Below are 20,372 nucleotides of genomic sequence, written 5' to 3' on the forward strand. Positions count from 1 at the left end.
GGGGTAGAGTTCATTTCTCCTTAAGCAGCAAAAATAGAGGGGTTATTAGAAGCTATCTGGTCCACTTTTTACTTTTTAAAGCTATAAGCTTTGTTCGAAAAAATCTTAAGCAGAAATTCAAAATGTAAAACCAATATAAACGGCGGCTCTGGCTGTGGGATCCGGGGTGGGGGGCGGCCTCCCCGCCAGGAGCTTCTGCAATGGTTTGGAAGCTCAAGATCCAGAATAATAGTTACTATTAAGAACATCCCCAACACAGTAAGCTTTCCGCCCCCCCTACATTAAGCCTGTCAGTGCTGAGCGGAATATTAATGAACTAAACACGAAGAAAGTCCTCTGAATCTTTCTTAGGGAGAAGCTGGGCAAAAATCCAGCTGGTCTGGGATAAGCCCTTTCTTTGTTTTTACTCTCTGGGAAAGACAAAAAAAAAAAAAATCTGCTACTACCACTAGGCCTGGATCAAGTAAACTGATGTTCATGGATGAAGCACGGCCCAAAGCCCCCATTATCGTCAAACAATTCTGCCTTCTATTCACGGACTACTCAGAAAAGCTTTCTAGCAAACGCGGCCAAAGTACCTGAAAGGAAAAAAACCGTTCTCTACCCTGAAATTTCTAGTTCTAGATTATGTCAAGGGCCATTTCCTTCCCTAAAAAAAGGAGTGTCTTTAAAAATGGGGAAATGCAGGCCAGGACTTCATGATCGTAGTGCTTAGCCTCCTCTACCCGGCCTGGAACCTGAGAGAAGGCCTACGAGGGCTGGTCGGGAGCGAACCGCTGCTCCCAAACTCCTCACGCACCCGGAGGCTTCGGCTCAGCCGCCGGAGCGGACCGCTGAACCTGCCGCTGCTCCTCGATTTGCTGCCGGAACTGCCGCTGCAACTGTTTCTGGCGTAGCTTCCGCTCGTACGTGGCATCGCTCGCGGCGGCAGACGGCCGCAGGCTGCATCCCAAGAGAACAAGGCGGGGTGAGTCCCGAGCGAGCGCAGGGAGCAGCGGGCCGGGCCGAGGGGGGGGCACAGAAGCCACCGCGCTGGCTCAGCCCGTGAAAATGGAGGAGGGGAGGACGGGAGGACGGGAGGACGGGGAGGGAACCAGGGCCACACCGGCAGCTGCTGGCCTTCTCCTCCTGCACCACAGTGGGCGGATCATCCGAGCGGCTAGGTCTGCAAGGCGAGGTCACCTCCGGTGGTTCGAGGGATCCCGGAGCCACGTTCTGCCGGCAGCTGCTGTATCTTGCTTGTTCCACAGATGGTTCAAAATCTTGTCTCTTTGCTCTCGTTAGATCCACTTCAAGAGGCAACTAAAAAGGGAAGAAAGGGGCTAAATACCTTCTTCCAACTGCACTTGCCCTCCTTTGTCCCCGCCTTAACGATCTAGGTTCCTGGAAAATGGCATCTGACAGTCCTCCATCCATCATTCCCTCTAGGTCCTGAGAAGCTGAGACAACGGATCCACATTTCACCTTGTTTTTGTTTTTGTTTTTAAGATTTTATTTATTTATTTGACAGAGAGAGACACAGCGAGAGAGGGAACACAAGCAGGGGGAGTGGGAGAGGGAGAAGCAGGCTTCCCGCCGAGCAGGGAACCCGATGTGGGGCTCGATCCCGGGACCCTGGGATCATGACCTGAGCCGAAGGCAGATGTTTAACCAACTGAGCCACCCAGGCGCCCTCACCTTGTATTTTTAATTACAGGAGGAGAAGTAAAACAATTTCGTGTTCTACTTTATACCATTCTGTATTAATCACGTTTTGATAAAAAGGAATCTTACTTTATGATTCAGGGCAAATGGTCTGTAAACCCTAATTTGAATCTCTCATTTTCAGCCGGATCTGTCTGATGCTGTCTACTTTTTCTCTTTTTCATGGAAATGATCACACGGACTCTTTGTGGAGGCCTACCCTTTCTCTGCCCTTTCTCTCAGGACTTCCCCCGAAATACAACACTCATCACTGAAGAAGCCTCGGGTTGCTGTGGCGCAACTAAGTGTCCTTCCAATGACAGGAAGGGGAAAACTTGCAAAGCACAGGTGTAGGCTGCTAGCCAAGACCGCTGGAAATCTCCCAGTTTAGGGTCGTTCCTGCATCTCACCAAATGTGAGAACTAACGATACTTCATGGCATTTGGCACAATGTTTTACTTCCAGGCCCTAAGCACTACAGAAACCCAGAGCTTTTCACTTGGGAGAACTTCTCTCTCAATTCATATCGATAGAATAATTGAATAGGAGAAATTGAGACAACTACCATTTTGATAAAGATAACCTGAAAATGAAAATTGTATTATGAAATTTCTTATCTACATTGGAAAGTAAATAAGTAGGTTAAAAATAACTGAGCTTGGGGCACCTGGCTGGCTTAGTCGGTAGGGCCTGCGACTCTTGACCTTGGGGTCGTGAGTTCAAGCCCTCATGTTGGGGGAAGAGATTACCTAGAAAATAATAATAATATATTTTTTATTTGAAATAAAAATAACTGAGCTTCTGCTACAAGGATGAACACTGAGGACATTATGCTAAGTGAAGTTAAGGCAGTCACAAAAGGGCAAATATGTATGGTTCCATTTATATGAGGTATGTACTTAAGAGTCAAAAAACAAGACAGAAAGAAGAATGGCAGTTGCCAGGGGCTGTAGGGAAGAGGAAGCAGGGAACTGTTGTTACAGTTTCAGTTTTATAAGAAAAGAGTTATAGAGATGGATGGTGCCGATAGTTGCACAACATAACGAAGGTATTTAATACCACCGTGGTCTGTTCAGCTAAAATAGTTAAGATGGTAAATTTCAGGCTTTTGTTGTTGTTATTTTGTTGCTTTTGTTAAAGATTTTATTTATCTATCTATCTATTTGGCAGAGAGAGAGAGAGAGAGCACAAGCAGGGGGAGCGGCAGGCAGACAGAGAAGCAGGCTCCCCACTGAGCAGGGAGCCCGATGTGGGGCTCGATCCCGGGACCCTGGGACCATGACCTGAGCCGAAGGCAGACGCTTAACCATCTGAGCCACCCAGGCACCTCAAGATGGTAAATTTTGTTTTGTATAAATTACTGCAAGTAGAAAAAATGGGGAAAAGTGAGCTGTGAAAAAAGCTTAAAAGACACACAATGCTGAGTACTGTCAAGGATATGGAACAGCTGAAATTGTACACTGCTGTGCAGAAGTGTGAAGTTGTACAACCACACTGGAAAACTGGAAGAATCTGTTAAAATGAAACATGCCTATCCTCTAACCTGACCCAGTAATTCCCAAGATAAATGGGTGTGTATTTGCACCAAAAGACGTGTACAAGAATGCTAACAGCAGCCCGATTCAAAACAACGAAGAACTACCAAAAAACTCCACTGTCTATTATAAAGTCAGAATGGAAAAATGAGTTGTGCTATGCTCATGCAATAGAAAAGTATACAATGAAAATGCTACATGCAACATGAATTAATCTTGCAAACATGTCGAATGAATGCCAGACACAGAACAGTCCATGTGTTTGGTTCCCAAAAGTACAAAAAGTCCAAACTAATCTATGTTGCTAAAAGTGGTTTCCCTTAGTAGTGATGAGAAGGGGAGTCCTTGGCAGTGACATCAAGGGACAGTATTGAGACTTCTGGGATACCGGTAACGTTTTATCTTGATTTTGATGCTGGTTAAGTGAATGTGTTCATCACACTGAACATTTATGATTAGTGTACTTTTCTACATGTTTATATGTACACTTTAATACTTCAGTGAATTTTTATAAAGAACAATTTCATTTATATAAAGTTCAAAAACAAGAAAAAAAATCTACAAGACTGGGGCACCTGGCTGGCTCAGTCATTAGAGCATCCAACTTTTGATCTTGGGGTTGCAAGTTCGAGCCCCACGTTGGGTGTAGAGATTACTTTTTTAAAAAAGAAAGAGGGCGCCTGGGTGGCTCAGATGGTTAAGCGTCTGCCTTCGGCTCAGGTCATGATCTCAGGGTCCTGGGATGGAGTCCCGCATCAGGTTCCCTGCTCAGTGCAGAGCCTGCTTCTCCCTTTCCCTCTGCCACTCCCTCTGCTTGTGCTCTTCTATCTCTCTGTCAAATAAATAAATAAAATCTTTAAAAATAATAATAATAAATAATAAATAAATAAAAAAAGAAAGAAAGGGGCGCCTGGGTGGCTAAGTCAGTTAAGCGTCTGCCTTCGACTCAGGTCATGATCCCAGGGTCCTGGGACCGAGCCCTGCATCTGGCTCCCTGCTCCACGGGAGGCCTGCTTCTCCCTCTCCCACTCCCCCTGCTTGTGTTCTCTCTCTCGCTATATCTCTCTCTGTCAACTAAATTAAAAAAAAAAACTATGAGGCTGAAAATCAGAATAGAGAAGTCAGGACAATAGTTACTTTTCAAAAGAGAAGTCAAGGTAGTGAATGGGAGGGGGCAAATGGTACCCTGGGGTGCTGGTAAGGTTTTAGTTTCTTATCTGGGAGATAAGTAACTCTGTTCACTTCTAAAAATTCATCAGGCTGTGCCATTACAAATTACATAGTTTTCTGTGTATATGTCACACTTCATTTTTTAAAATCTTTAAAAAAATAAAAGAGTGAAAAAGAAAAGGAAAAGGATGTTATCAGAATGGTAGACTCGGAAGCTCCAGGCACCCCCTCCTCCTAGAGACACCGGGTTAACAATATACAGACTAGAATACCTTTGTGAGAACTCCAGTGACCAGCTGAGAAGCTACAGGCCTCAGGCCAGCATAAAACCAAGACAAAATTCCAGCAAAAGGGGTAGGAAAATTCATGGGTGGCATTTTGCATGCCCACTCAGGCCCCTGCCCCTGCCCTCATCCAGCATAGAGCAGTACAACCAGGAGGAAACTTCCCATCCTGGGCTCTGCCTCTGGGATGGAAACAAAAGAGTAGACTGTACCTACGATGTTGTGGCTGGTCTGGGGGCTGCCCAAGGCATTGGTTTCTCTCTCACCTGACTCAGCACGCTGATGGGACCAGCAGAGTTTTAAAGTCACTAAAAACAGAGATAAGCACCAGAACACATTGGACCTACAGGGGTGCAGTCAGATGCCAGGAGGAGAAGGAGATCCTAAAAGGTTTGGGAGGTCCTAGGACCTCTAGCTGGGCTGACTCTTTAAGGTCTTCCCCTGCACAAAACCAGTACATAAAAACTGGGAAAGGTGGTTGTTTTCTCAAATGACACATCTCAACAAAAGATCACAAGGCATAGAAAGAAACAGGGAAATGTGGCCCAAACAAAGGAACAAAATCTTCTCCAAAAACTGACCCCCCCCCAAAAAAAATGCAATCTATGTGCTACCTAACAATGAATTTAAAATAATGGTCATAAAGATGCTCAATCAGCTAAGAGAGAACACACACAACTAAATGAAATCGGGAAAATGATGCATGAATGAAATGAGAAGAATATCAACAAAGAGAAACTATAAAAAAGCAGCTAACAAATTCTGGAACTGAAAAATATAATAACAGCTGAAAAGTTCACTAGAGGGGTTTTACAGCAGACTTGAACTGACAGAAGAAAGAATCAGCAACATGAAGACAGGTCATTTGAAATCATCTCCTCAGAGAAGCAAAAAGAAGAAAGAATGAAGAAACATGACAGAGCCTAAGGGGCCTGTAGGACACTCGTCACGCTATATATTAAGAGTCTCAGAAGAAGAGAAAGAGAAAGGGGCAGAGAGATTATCTGAGGAATTAATGGCTTAAAACTTCCAAAATCTAAGGAAAGAGAAGACATACAAATTCAAGAAGCTCAAAAAACTACATCTAGGACAAACGCAAAAGCCTCACACCAAGGCACATTATAATCAAACTGCCAGAAGTCAAAAACAGTACCCTAATAACAAACTACCAGAAAGAGAAATTAAGAAAACAAACCCATTTATAATTGCAACAAAAAGAATAAAATATTCAGCAATAAATGAATCAAGGAGGTAAAAGACCTGTAGAGTGAAAACTGTAAGACATCGATGAAAGAAACTGAAGAATAAATAGAAACATATTCCATGCTGTGGATTGGAAGAATATTGTTAGAATGCCCAACAAACCAAAACAACCTCCAGATTCAGTGCAATCCCTATCAAAATCCCAATGGCATTTTCCACAGAAATAGAACAAACAATCCTAAAATTTGTATGAAACCACAAAAGACTCCAAATAGCCAAAGCAAACTTGAGAACAAAGCTGAAGGCATCATGCTACCTGATTTCAAACTATATTATAAAGCTATAGTAGTCAAAACAGCATGGTACTGACATAAATACAGACACCTAAAACAATGGAACAAAATAGAGAGCTCAGAAAGAAACACATGTTTAAACAATCAACAAATTTATGACAAAGAAGCCAAGAATGTACAATGTAGAAAGGACAGTCTCTTCGATAAATGGTCTTGGGAAAACTGGACAGCACATGCAAAAGAATGAAACTAGACCACTATCTGACACAATACACAAATATACTCAAAACGAAGTACAGACTTGAGTGTAAGACCTGAAACCATAAAACTCCTAGAAGAAAACACAGGAGATAAGCTCCTTAACACTGGTTTCGGTGATGACTTTTTGGATCTGACACCAAAGCAAAGCCAACAAAAGCAAAAATAAACAAGCACGACTACATCAAACTAAAATGCTTCTGCACAGCAACAGAAACTGTCAACATGAGGGCGCCTGGGTGGCTCAGTTGGTTAAGCGACTGCCTTCGGCTTAGGTCATGATCCTGGAGTCCCGGGATCAAGTCCCGCATCGGGCTCCCTCCTCAGCGGGAAGTCTGCTTCTCCCTCTCACTCTCCCCCCTCTCATGCTCTTTCTCTTCATTCTCTCTCTCTCAAATAAACAAATAAAAATCTTTAATAAAAAAATAAAGAACTGTCAACATGAAAAGGTAACCTATTGAATGGGACAAAATATTTGTAAACGATATAACCGATAGGGGGTTAATATCCAAAATATGTAAAGAAATACAACTTAATAGCGAAAACAACAACAACAAATAATCCGATTAAAAATGGGCACAGGATCTACACAGACATTTTTCCAAAGAAGACACACAGATGGTCAACAGACACATGAAAGGATGCTCAACATCACTCATCATCAAGGAAGTGCAAATCAAAACCAAAATGAGATACCACCTCATACCTGTCAGGGTGGCTATTATCAAAAAGATAAGAAATAAGTGTTGGAGAGGATGTGGAGAAAGAGGAAGCCTTGTGCAGTGTTGGTGCACAGTTGGTGCAGCCACTGTGGAAAACAGTATGGAGTTCCTCAGAAAATTAAAATGTGATCCATCAATTCCACTTCTCGGTATTATCCAAAGAAAACAAAAACACTATCTCAAAAAGCTATCTGCACCCCATGTCCACTGCGGCATTATTTACAATAGCCAAGGTATAGAAATAATCTAAGTGTCCATCCATGGATGAATGTTTAAAGACAATGTAGTGAATGTACAATGGAATATTATTCTGCCATAAAGGAGGAAATCTTGTATTTCTCACAACATGGATGCACCCTGAGGGTATTATGCTAAGTGAAATAAATCAGAGAAAGACAAACACCATATCGTCTCACTTATATGTGGAATCTGGGGGGGAAAAGGAGCTCACAGGTACAGAGAATAGATTGGTGGTTGCCAGGGAGAGGCAGGTGGCAGGCAAAATGGGGAGGGGGTGTGCGGACAAGTACAAACTTACAGTTATAAAATAAGTCATGGGAATGTAATGTACAGCATAGTGATTACAGCTAATAATATATATTTGAAAATTGCTAACAGAGTAAATCTTAAGTTCTAAAAAAATTTGTAACTAGCTTTGGTGATAGATGTTAACTAGACTTATTATGCTGGTCATTTCATAATATATACAAATATCAAATCATTATGCTGCATACCTGAAACTAAAATAATGTTACATGTCAATTATATCTCAAATTTTTTTTAAAAGATTTTATTTATTTATTTGAGAGAGAGAGAATGAGAGACAGAGAGCATGAGAGGGAGGAGGGAGAAGCAGACTCCCTGCCGAGCAGGGAGCCCGACGCGGAACTCAATCCTGGGACTCCAGGATCATGACCTGAGCCGAAGGCAGTCACTTAACCAACTGAGCCACCCAGGCACCCTATATCTCAATTTTTAAAAAGTCAAAGACAAAGAGAAATCTTGAAAGCAGCAAGAGAAAAACAAATCATCACATACAAGAGAGCCTCCATAGGATTATTAGATTTCTTCTTACAGGCCAGAACAGAGTGGGATGATATATTGAAAGTGCTGAAAGAAAAAAGCTCAGCCAAGAATACTGCATCCAGCAAAACTATCCTTCAAAAATAGAGAAATTAAGACTTTCTCATAAAAACAAAAGCAGGGGGAGTTCATTTCCACTAGACCTGCTCCATAAGAAATGCTAAAAGGAGTTCTTCAAAGTGAAACAAAAGGATGCTAGACACCAACACAAAGCTACAGGAAAATAATAAGTTCTCCAGTAAAAGTAAATACATAAATATAATAGTCTGTATTATTATCCTTTTGGTGCACAGAATTTAAATGAAAAAAAAAACTATTAAAACTATATAGTGAATATAGAAGTTTTAAAAACAACTACAGTTTTTATACTGTAAATCTCTGTTACTGGGTATACATTATATAAAGATGTAATTTGTAACATCAATGAGATAAAGTGGAGCCGGGGTGGAGTTGTAAAGGAATAGAGTTTTGGGGGGGCACCTGGGTGGCTCAGCTAGTTAAGCATCTGCCTTCAGCTCAGGTCGTGATCCTGGGGCATGGGGATCAAGCCCTGTGTCAGTCTCCCTGCTCATCGGGGAGTCTGCTTCTCCCTCTTTCTCTGCCCCTACCCCCCTGCTCATGCTCTCTCTCTCACTCTCTCTCAAATAAATAAAATCTTTAAAAAAAAAAAAAAGGAATAGAGTTTTGGTATGCAACTGAACTTACCAGTTTAAAATAGAATGAATGCTGCAATGTTAAGATGTTTTATAATTGCAATAATAACCACAAGGAAAATATCTCTAGAATATACACAAAAGGAAATAAGAAAGGAATCAAATCATGTCACTACCCAAAAGTAAAACAAAACACAAAGGAAGGCAGTAGGAGAGGAAAGGAGGGACAAAAAAGCTACAGTCAGACATACAGAAAACAACAAAATGGCAACAGTAAGTCATTCACTAACACTAATACTTTAAATGTAAATGGATTAAATACCCCAATCAAATGACATAGATTGGCTGCGCAGATTTAAAAAACAAGATACAACTATATGCTTTTTATAAGAGACTCACTTTAGATCTAAGAACACAGGCTAAAGGTGAAAGGATGAGAAAAGATATTCCATGTAACTGGTACCAAAAGAGAACAGGGCAGGCTATACTAATACCAGACAAAACAGACTTTAAGTCAAAAATTGTTACAAAAGACAAAGGTTAAGTCAAAAATTGTTACAAGAGACAAAGAAGGACATTACACAATGATAAAAGGGTCAATTCACTCAGTAGGTATAACAATTATAAATATTTGTGTACCAAACACCAGAGCTCCTAAATATATAAAGGAAACTTTGTCAGAACTGGAAAGATAAATAGACAGCAACACAATACAATAATAGTAGGAAACTTCAATATTCTACCTCCAATAATGGATAGAATAACCAGACAGAAGATCAATAAGGAAATAGAGGATTTGAACATTATAAGCCAACTGGACCTAACAGACATATACAGAATACTCCACCCAACAACAGTAGATTATAAATTCTTCTCAAGTACACATGAAATATTCTCCAGGAGAGACCACATGTTAGGCTACAAAACAAGTCTTAACCAACTGAAGAATACAGAAATCATACAAAGTATGCTTACTGATCACAATGGAATAAAACCAGAAATCAATAGCAGAAGGAAAAAGTGGAAAACCCACAAACATGTGGAAATTAAACAGTACACTCTTAAACAACCAATGGGTCAAAGAACAAATCACAAGGGAAATTAGAAAGTATCTTGAGACAAATGAAAATGAAAACACAACATACCAAAACCTATGGTAGGCAGCAAAAGCAGTGCTAACAGGAAGGTTTATTGCTGACACAAGCTAGCAAAAAAATGAAATAAAGCTTGGAGTAGAGATACATGACATAGAGAACAGAAGTGCAATAGGGAAAAAAAATTGACAAAACTAAGAGTTAGTTTTTTGAAAAGATCAACAAAATTGATAAACCCTTAGATTAACTAAGAAAAGAGAGAAGACTCAAATAACTAAAATCCAAAAATAGGGACATTACAACCAATGCCACAGAAATAAAAAAGATTATAAGAATACTCTGAACAATTATATACCAACAAATCAAATAACCTAGAAGAAATGGACAAATTCCTAGACACATACAACCTACTAAGACTGAATCATGAAGAAACAGACAATCTGAATAGACCAGTTACTAGTTAGAAGATTAAATCAGTAATCTAAAATTTACCACCACCACCACCAACAAAAAAGCCCCGAACTAAATGGCTTCATGGCAGAATTCTACCAAACATTTAAAAAATTAATACCAATCCTCCTCAAACTCTTCCAAAAGCTAAAGTGGAGGGAACACTTCCAAGCTCACTCTATAAGGCCAGCATTACTCTGATACCAAAGTCAAACAATGACACTATATACACTTATCACAATGAGCACTGAGTAATATATAGAACTGTTGAATCACTATATTGTACACCTGAAACTAACATAGCACTATATGTTAACTAGACTGGAATTAAAATAAAAAACTTAATAAAAACAAAACAGAAAAACCAATGACACTACAAGAAGAAAAACAACACTGTGAGAAAACTATAGAAAAATATCCTTGATAAATATTGATACACAGATCCTCCAGGGTGCCTGGATGGCTCAGTCAGATAAGCAGCTGACTCTTGATTTCAGCTCAGGTCATGATCTCAGGGTCACGGTACTGAGCCCCATGTTGGGCTCCATGCTCAGTGGGGAGTCTGCTTCTCTCCCTCTCCCTCTGCCCCTCCCCTGGCTCATGCATGCATGCACTCTCTCTCTCAAATAAATTAATTAATTAAAATTCTTTATTAAAAAAAAAATCCTCCAAATTCTAGCCCACCAAATTCAATAGCACATTAAAAGAATTATACACTGTGACCAAGGGGGATTTATTCATAGGATGCAAGGATGGGTCACCTCCACAAATCAATCAGTGTGATACACACCACAGTAACAAAAGAAGGGACAAAAGCACATGCTAATCTCAATTAATGCAGAAAAAGCATTTGATAAGACTCAATACCTTTTTGTGATAAAAATATTCAACAAACTAGGAATAGAAGAAATATACCTCAACATAATGAAGGCCTTATATGAAAAACCCACAGCTAACATCATACTCAATGGTGAAAGACTGAAAGCTTTTCCTATAATATCAGGAACAAGGCAAGGATGCCACTCTTACTACTCATACTCAGCATATCGGAAATCCTAGCCAGAGCAATTAGGCAAGAAAAAGAAATAAAAGGAATCCAAAGTGGAAAAGAAGTAAAATTATCTCTAGATGCAGATGACATGATCTCATGTGCAGAAAACCCTACAGACTACCAAAAAAAAAAAATTATTAGAACTAATAAACAAATTCAACAAAGTTGCAGGATACAAAATCAACACACAAAAATCAGTTGTGTCTATACACTAGTAATGAACAATCCAAAAAGAAAATGAAGAAAACAATCCATCTACAATAGCATCAAAAGAATAAAATACTTAGTAATAAACCTAACCAAGAATGTGAAAGACTTATACACTGAAAACCTGCAAAACATTGCTAAAAGTAATTAAAGAAGCCACAAAAAAATGGAAAGACATCCCATGTTCATAAATTGGAAGACTTAATATGGTTAAGATGCCCATATTACCAAAGTGATCTACTGTTTCGACACAAACCCTATCCAAATTCCCATAGCATTATTTGCATTAAAAAAAAATCATCCTAAAATTCATATAGAATCTCAAAGGACTTCAAATAGTGAAAACAATATTGAAAAAGAACAAAGTTGAAGGGCTCATACCTTCTGATTTCAAAACACACTGCAAAGCTACAGTGATCAAAATGGTATGATACTGCCATAAATACAGACACACAGTCCAATGGAATAGAGAGCCCAGAAATAAACCCTTGCATAAATGATCAAATGAATATCAGCAAGCGTGCCAAGACCACTCAATGGGGAAAGGAGAGTCTCTTCAACAAATGATGCTGGGAAAACTGGATATCCACATGCAAAAGAATGAAGTTAGACCTGTATCTTACATCATAAACAAAAATAAATTCAAGATAGATTAAAGACTTAAACATAAGACCAAACCCATAAAATTCATAGAAGAAAATATAGGGGAAAAGCTTGATGACATTGGATTTGACAATGATTTCTTGCATATGACACTAAAAGCACAAAGCAAAAATATACAAATGGGACAATGTCAAACTTAAACATTTTAAAGGCAACCTATGAAATAGGAAAAAAAAATTGCAATCCTGTCTCTGATAAGGGGTTAATATTCAGAATAGATACAGAATTCCTATAACCCAACAACAAAAAATTAAAATCCCCAATTTAAAAATGGGCAAGGATCTTGAATAGACATTTCTCCAAAGATGATATACAAATGGTCAAAAAGCATATGAAAAGATGTTCAACATCGAAACTTACCATCAGAGAAATGCAAATCAAACCCACAATAAGATAGCACCTCACACCCACTAGGATGGCTGCTATCAAAAAAGCAGAAAATAACAAGTGTTGGTAAGGATGTAGAGAAATTGGAGCACTTGTGCACTGTTGGTTGAACTATAAAATGTTGTGGCCACTACAGAAAACAGTGTGGAAGTTCCTCAAAAAACTACCATATGGGAGAGCCAAGATGTCCATCGACAGATGAATGGATAAAGAAGATGTGGTATATATATACAATGGAATATTATGCAGCCATCAAAAGGAATGAGATCTTGCCATTTGCAACGACGTGGATGGAACTGGAGGGTATTATGTTGAGTGAAATAAGTCAAACAGAGAAAGACATGTATCATATGATCTCACTGACATGAGGAATTCTTAATCGCAGGAAACAAACTGAGGGTTGCTGGAGTGGGGGGTGAGGTGGGAGGGATGGGTGACTGGGTGATAGACACTGGGGAGGGTATGTGCTCTGGTAAGCGCTGTGAATTGTGCAAGACTGTTGAATCTCAGATCTGTACCTCTGAAACAAATAATGCAATATATGTTAAGAAAAAAAGAAGAAGAAGAAGGTAGCGGGAGGGGAAGAATGAAGCGGGGGAAATCGGAGGGGTAGACGAACCATGAGAGACGATGGACTCTGAAAAACAAACAGGGTTCTAGAGGGGAGGGGGGTGGGAGGATGGGTTAGCCTGGTGGTGGGTATTGAGGAGGGCACATTCTGCATGGAGCACTGGGTGTTATGCACAAACAATGAATCATGGAACACTACATCTAAAACTAATGATGTAATGTATGGGGATTAACATAAGAATTTAAAAAAAAAAAAAACTACCATATGGGGACGCGGGGGTGGCTCAGTCAGTTAAGTGTCCAACTCTTGATCTGAGCTCAGGTCTTGACCTCAGGGTGGTGAGCTCAAGCTCTGTGTAAAAAAAAGAACAAAAACACTACCATATGATCCAGCAAACCCACCTCTGGATATATCCAAAATAACTGAAAGCAGGGTCTTGAAGAGTTATTTGCAAAACCATGTTCATAACAGCACTATTCTCAAGTCAAGAGATGAAAGCCACCAGATGTCCATTGATGGAAAAATTAAAGAAAATGTGGTGTATGCATACAGTGGATTATTCAGCCTTAAAAAGGAATGTTAATTTTTTTTTTTTTTTAAGGACTTTATGTTTAAGTGATCTCTACACCCAACATGGGGCTTGAACTTAAAACCTGAGATCAAGGGTCCCACACTCTACCGACTGAGCCAGCCAGGCATGCCGAAAAAAAGGAGGGTACTTCTGACACAAGCTACAACATAGATGAAACTTGAGGCCATTATGCCAAGTGAAATAAGTCACAGAAAAACAAACAGTATGATTCCACTTGCATGTGGCGTCTAAAGTGGTCAAATTCACAGGAACCGGAAGTAGAATGCTGGTAACCAGGGGCTGTGAGAAGGGGAAATGGGGGGTTGTCCTATGGGTGTGAAGTTGCAGTATCCCAAGATTAAAAGTTCTGGAGATCTGTTTCATCAGTGAACTATACACTTAAAAATGGTTAAAATGGTCAATTTTATGTTATTTTTTTACCACAATAAAAAAAAAAACCCCTAATATCCCTCATAAACACAGACGCAAAAATTCTTAACAAAATATAAGCAAGCGGAGGCCAATAGTGTATAAAAAGGATTTTAACAAGGGAAAGTGGCGTTTTGACAGCTGCCAAGTGCCACTCCCGTCTGTCAGGTGTCCCCAGGCGGCAGCCGTGGAGGGCAAGCCCGGGAGTGCTGCCGTGGGCGGCGGCACTGCAGGGCTCTTCGAGAACGCCCCGGCCCCGGCCCCCGGCCCCGGAGTCGGCAGCCACTCCGCCACAGGCACGCTCCGTCCCCCCCTCAGCCCCGGCCAAGAGCGAGGCCAGGGCCGCGCGATTCCGGACCCCTGTCTCCAAAGGCCAAGGCGCAGCTCGTGTGATAGGCCCGGGCAGAGCCAAGGGGATCTACGCCGTGGCCCCTCGAGCGCAGGAGCAGCAAGAAGGCTGAAGAGGTGGGTTCTTCCTGAGTGTTGCTAAGGAACCACCGGGGCGCTGCCGGGGGCTCTGTGCTCCTTTTGAGGTTTCACAGACCGTTCCCGAACACAGCTCTCGTGTAGAAGAAAACAAGTGGCACGGATTCTCGAGGCTTCAATTCCTCCAGCTGGAAAATAAGGTGACTGGTTCCTGCTGGCTCTGGTCGTCAAACAAGTCTGAAATACACATTCCAGACCCTCGAAAGAGCTGAGTCTCCCCTTCTCTCTCCCTCCCGGAATACTCAACCCATGCCAGCCGGAAAATAGTCCTATCTTTACTGTGCTGCATTCCATCCAACCATTTCTAACATACCTGGCGGGGAAGCTTATTTAGTGACCTCAGATAGTCTTTGTCCAGAATACAATTTCCAAGTGCATTCCCGAAACTTCTAAGGGTAAGGAAAAAAAAAAAAAAAGAGCGAGAAACAGGTTGAGAATGATTAGGTGTAAATATCAGAGACCAGATACCTTTGTGGCAAGGTGCTTCTCAACTGCAGCAGAGGAGATGGAACCTAATATACATGCAGTAACGTTTCCTGGGCACGTGCCATGTTCACGCCCTCTGTATGAGGCTCTCAGAATACAGCACAGGGCATAACAGTCACCAATCTCTGCCCTCAACAAGAGGTAAGGAGGACGAAAAGACTAAGAAACCACAAAACCCCATTAGCACCAACTCCAGAGCAGAGACTTCTTTTTCCAAGGACGGTTCCAATTCCCCAATAATAGTGGGCAACACACACTTAGGGCACATCCTCCTCCACGACTGAAGTTCTTTACTTGGGACATCTGGCCTCCTGTATGGGTTATGGTACAGCAAGTTTTTAGTGTAGGTTCATACATGTGTGATCCAATTCACTTCAATTCTCAAAGGCCACGTAAGACCCCAAAAAAGGTTAAAAAAACCCTTGTTCTATGCACCTAAGTTGTACATACCCAAGGAAACACTGTTTAGGTGTTTTAAAGAGAATGGGGAAGCTATCTCTGTCCTTGTGTGGAAAGGTCTCCAAGACACACGACTGAGACGGGGGTATGCAAAGTGAAGTACAGAGTAGAGAATATAGTATTCTACCACTTGATCACAAAGAAGGCAGACCTAAGCATAAAGAAGCATGGGGAAAATACGAAGTGTAGGAAACAGGGCCGACAGGGACAAGGGGGAGTGAGACTTGGGTTATTTTATTATTTTATAAAAATATATATATAAATTATAATTTATAAAGTTATTTTAACTTTCGTACCACGTGAACGAATTATGTTTTAAACAAACGAACAGGAAATAAAACTGACGCAGGTTAAACCCCAGCCCTTGTGCTCACCTCAGCGCTCGCTTCAGCCCGTCGGTCACGGCCTCCTTCCTGGCCTTCTCCAAAGACAAGGCTTTTGACTTGAGGCCCTCACTGACACCATAGCCCACATCTTCATGATATGAGCCATCCTGCGGGTAGAAAAGGAGTTCAGACTCCAACATGAAAAGCTGCAGTCATGTCCCTGCTTCCACAGCTTTTCTCGCCCTCAAGGGCGTTCGCACCAGGCGCACAGAACCCAGGCGCCTTGCTAAAGGGCACACGGGCACAGAGTTGGAAGAGAATTAATTTCCAGCACTACGTTCTAGACCTGATCTCCGCGTAAATGTGCAAGACAATTCTCCCTTCCCACTTCCTCTTTCACATAAAAAAGGCACATATCTGGGGCGCCTAGGTGGTTCAGTCTGTTAAGCATCTGCCTTCGGCTCAGGTCATGATCTCAGGGTCCTGGGATCGAGCCCTACATTGGGCTCCCTGCTCAGCAGAGAGTCTGCTTCTCCCTCTCCCTCTGCCTGCCACTCCCCCTGCTTGTACTCTCTCTCTGACAAATAAATCAATAAAATCTTTAAAAAATAGAAAATATAAATAAAATAAAATGAAATAAAAAAGACACATAGCTAACCCACCCTAAGTCTTACTAAGGTGCATTACCCCAAGGTATAAAAACCTCTGGGACACTAAACAAAAGGAAAATGTGAAATACTGTATTTAACAGACTCTTAACGACTGGATAGCAAATCTTTTTATGGGTTAGGCAGGTATCCATTTCTTGGCTTTCACCAAAAATGAAGGTACACCTGATCAAGTTATTAGCTGATAGAGAACCGAATATAATTTTGGATGACAGGACTCTGATTTTTGAGGTATAACTCAGAAAACTTATTCAAAGAAATGAGTGACACTGTAACAACACTCTCTCCATTCCCAGTTTATTTATGTGAGTAAGGTTTTTCAGTACTAATTATAAAAATGAGAAGTTAGAATAGAATTAATGCTGAATGTTCTATCTAGGAAAAAGTAATATTAAATGATGGACATATAAACTATCTAAAAAGAAAAAAAAGCTTCATCCATCTCATTAATAAATGCATTTTCCTGGGGCCCGTGGGTGGCTCAGTCGGTTAAGCATCTGCCTTCAGCTCAGGTCATGATCCCAGGGTCCTGGGATCAAGCCCTGCGTCGGGCTCCCTGCTCAGCGGGGAGTCTCCCTCTCCCTCTGCCTGCCACTCCCCTACTTGGGCTCTCTCTCTCTGACAAAGAAATAAATACAATCTTAAAAAAAAAAAAAAGAAATGCATTTTCCATAAAAATTCATTTTTATTAAGTATATAAATTTTGATGTAGTTATTTTGTCCCCCTCATAGACCCAATTGACTGATTAATTTTGTGTTAATAATACCTGTAATAGTAACTCAATCCAGAAGAAATTTTTTATAATTTAGAGCCTTAAGGTCACTGAAAATTTACCCAAAAAAATTACTTTTATATACACATACATATACACACAGAGGAATATGCTAAGGTTATTAATAAAAGGTTCTGAACACATATAATATATATAAAATATATATTCCAAACATATACATATATTCCAAACATGTATTTTGTTTATACATATATACATATACATACACATATATACATACACACACACACACATATATATATACTGACAAAAGCCAATGGGGAGATAGAACGGAAATATGAGTTTGAGAAGAAACAATGTAAAATTTCTCATGATTAAAGAATAGCTTGCTCGTGTATTTTTTTAAGTGGATGACAGTATTTAATCGTTTATGATATTTAAAATCCATTGGTACATTTAAAAAGGATGTAACAAAATATACGTGGAATAAAGGGGACAAAGGAGACACTTATCCTGATGAGCCGTGAGAAATGTACGGAAGTGTTGAATCACTATATTGTACACCTGACACTAATATACCACCATATGTTAATTACACTTGAATAAAAAAAGAAGATAAAAATGTAACAGATTTATTTTAGAATGTCAGATTTTACAATATGCTAAAAAACATACCGTTGCAACTACAGGTTTGCCCTGTTATCCAAAAGTAGAATGTTCTCATGAAAACTTTCGTAAGCCAAAATGGCATAAAGCAGAGAATTACCATTAATTTATATGGAAATACTTTCTGAGCATTCCCAGATGCAAAAAATAACCTCTCTTAGGCTTTTCTGATACCTTAGGACACATCTTGCTAACGGATGCACAAAACATATGGAGATAAAACACAGATGCTCACAGATGGCGTTCAAAGCTCTGCCGAGATGCTGAGTGTGGTTCCCGGGGATGGACTCGCGAGGCCACTCTTGCCACCAGGGAGTGCCTTTTTTCATAAAAGTGAAAATCTTCTCTGGATTTCTTTCAGTTAAGCGAAAACAGGTACCAGCATAGGTCTTTCATAAAAGCAGAGCGGTGTAACACAAAATTTTGAAATGCAGAGGACCTGCATTTATACTTTGGGTGAAAATTTTTAGGTGTCAGCTTAAAATGTGCAGGAAAACACAAGTTTTTCAGAATTCATTTAGGGGGCACGTGAGTAAGAATGTTTGGGTACCACCATCCTAAGGAACACTGGCTGAGCCCCAGCTCTAGAGCCTAGCTCTCTAGGCCCAGGCCAGAGAATTCTCTACCTGCTCATTCTCTCTTACCACCCACCCGGTCCTTGGAGGCAGTGGGTCTATTCCATCACCCTCACCTTCAACTGGACTCTCACAAATGCACAGACTCCCACGTAGAACTTGCCATTGTTAAGGTCAACAAAATCTAGGAGTGGGAAAGAGAACCAGTTGAAGAGGATACTGATCCCTGTGCCTCACCCATATCCTACTGGCAACAAAATACACCTACCCTACATCCTCACCCACAAAATACTCTCATCCGAAATGAGTACCAAAGTAAGGGAAATGAAGAAGTCACTGTTGCCAGGAAACATACCCACATTCTGCTGTGTGATAGAGTGTGCCCAGCCATTGTAACCAAACATCTCATTGGCCAGATTAATTACCCTGTGACCTTCAATGTAACATACCTGGGAAAAGAAATTAAAGAGGAAAAAAAAAAAAGCTTATTAAAATTCCCTGCCATACTTAAATGAGAACCAAAATTTACTTAATTTACTCCTTACCAGCTTTTTTGGCAAAACTGCCCTTTAACATTCCAGGGAAGTTCTCAGTGAACTTATTTCAAAGATCTTCCAGAAGGAACCAGTTAGAACTAATGTGTTGTCTGGAGGGAGGGACTAGACTCAGAGGGGAAAGATATCCACTCACCTAGCAGTTTCCAAAACTCACAGTTTCCAAAAAAGTACAAGTCTCAGGCTGACATATATTATTGAAGACCAAAAATATACACAGAAGTGAAAATTAGAAGCAAAGGGCAAAAGAAACATTTTTAAAAGACGGTGTAAAAATCCCAAGATGGTAGGTATGGAAGTCTCAAGACAACACTTCGGTGCTTCAGATGACAATGATGGCTGGAACCCATCCCCTCCCAAAGACACTAGGAAACATCTAGCAACAGTGAGCAGGAGACCTTCTGAATCCGTGAAGACCCAGAGAGGGAGCGAGATCCTCTGAGTAGCCAGCTAGAGGGGCACCCACTTTTCACGCATATCAACTCTCCTACCCTCTGGCCTCCTCCAGCCATGCGGCTACTGATGTATTCCGGGCCCAGCCTCTGCCTCAGAGCATTCTGGATGGCCTGGTACTCTTCTGCTGTGTACTGATACTGCAATCCAGAGAGGAAAATTAAATTGACATTTCCCCCATTCCTACGTCACCAAGTCTTCAACTTTTTGGTCTCCAGACCCTTTACACTCTTAAAAAGTATTGAGGACCCTAGGAGCTCTTGTTTACAGGGTTATGTCTACCAATACTAGGGATTAAAACTGAGAAACTTCTAAGGCACACCTTCCATCAGCCGTCAAAGCAGCATCCCCCCAGGCCATGTGTGCTCTGGAGAGCCCCACTGTTCACTCAGAGAGAATGAAAGGAAAAGGCAAGAAGTATTTTAGTATTATTAAGGAACTCTGCTTGACCTCATGCACTTGGAAGAGGTCTGGTGGACCTCTGGGGGTCACTGGGCCACATTTTGAGAGGCATTGCCTCGGTGTCACCACCCTCCTGACAAAACTTTCTCAAGCCAGAATTGGTAAACTGAAACGTGCCGCCTCAGAGTCTGTATATATGTTTATGCCCGCAAGGGAGTAGGGGAAATACCTCTTCTCTAATTCAACAATTTTCCAT

The 20,372-nt window shown here is 40.9% G+C and overlaps 1 protein-coding gene across 1 annotated transcript in view; it reads right to left on the reverse strand.

Annotated features, from left to right (window-relative positions):
• The window catches only part of RAD52 (RAD52 homolog, DNA repair protein), a 36,693-nt gene that overhangs the window by 1,624 nt on the left and 14,697 nt on the right, over positions 1-20,372 (reverse strand). The window contains 7 exon segments of the mRNA XM_044914970.1: positions 800-942; positions 1,106-1,302; positions 15,107-15,182; positions 16,113-16,231; positions 18,824-18,891; positions 19,063-19,156; positions 19,753-19,854. Coding sequence (XP_044770905.1) covers positions 800-942; positions 1,106-1,302; positions 15,107-15,182; positions 16,113-16,231; positions 18,824-18,891; positions 19,063-19,156; positions 19,753-19,854 — 799 coding nt within the window.

Source organism: Neomonachus schauinslandi, chromosome 5 (genome assembly GCF_002201575.2).
Source record: "Neomonachus schauinslandi chromosome 5, ASM220157v2, whole genome shotgun sequence".
NCBI classification, from domain to species: domain Eukaryota; kingdom Metazoa; phylum Chordata; class Mammalia; order Carnivora; family Phocidae; genus Neomonachus; species Neomonachus schauinslandi.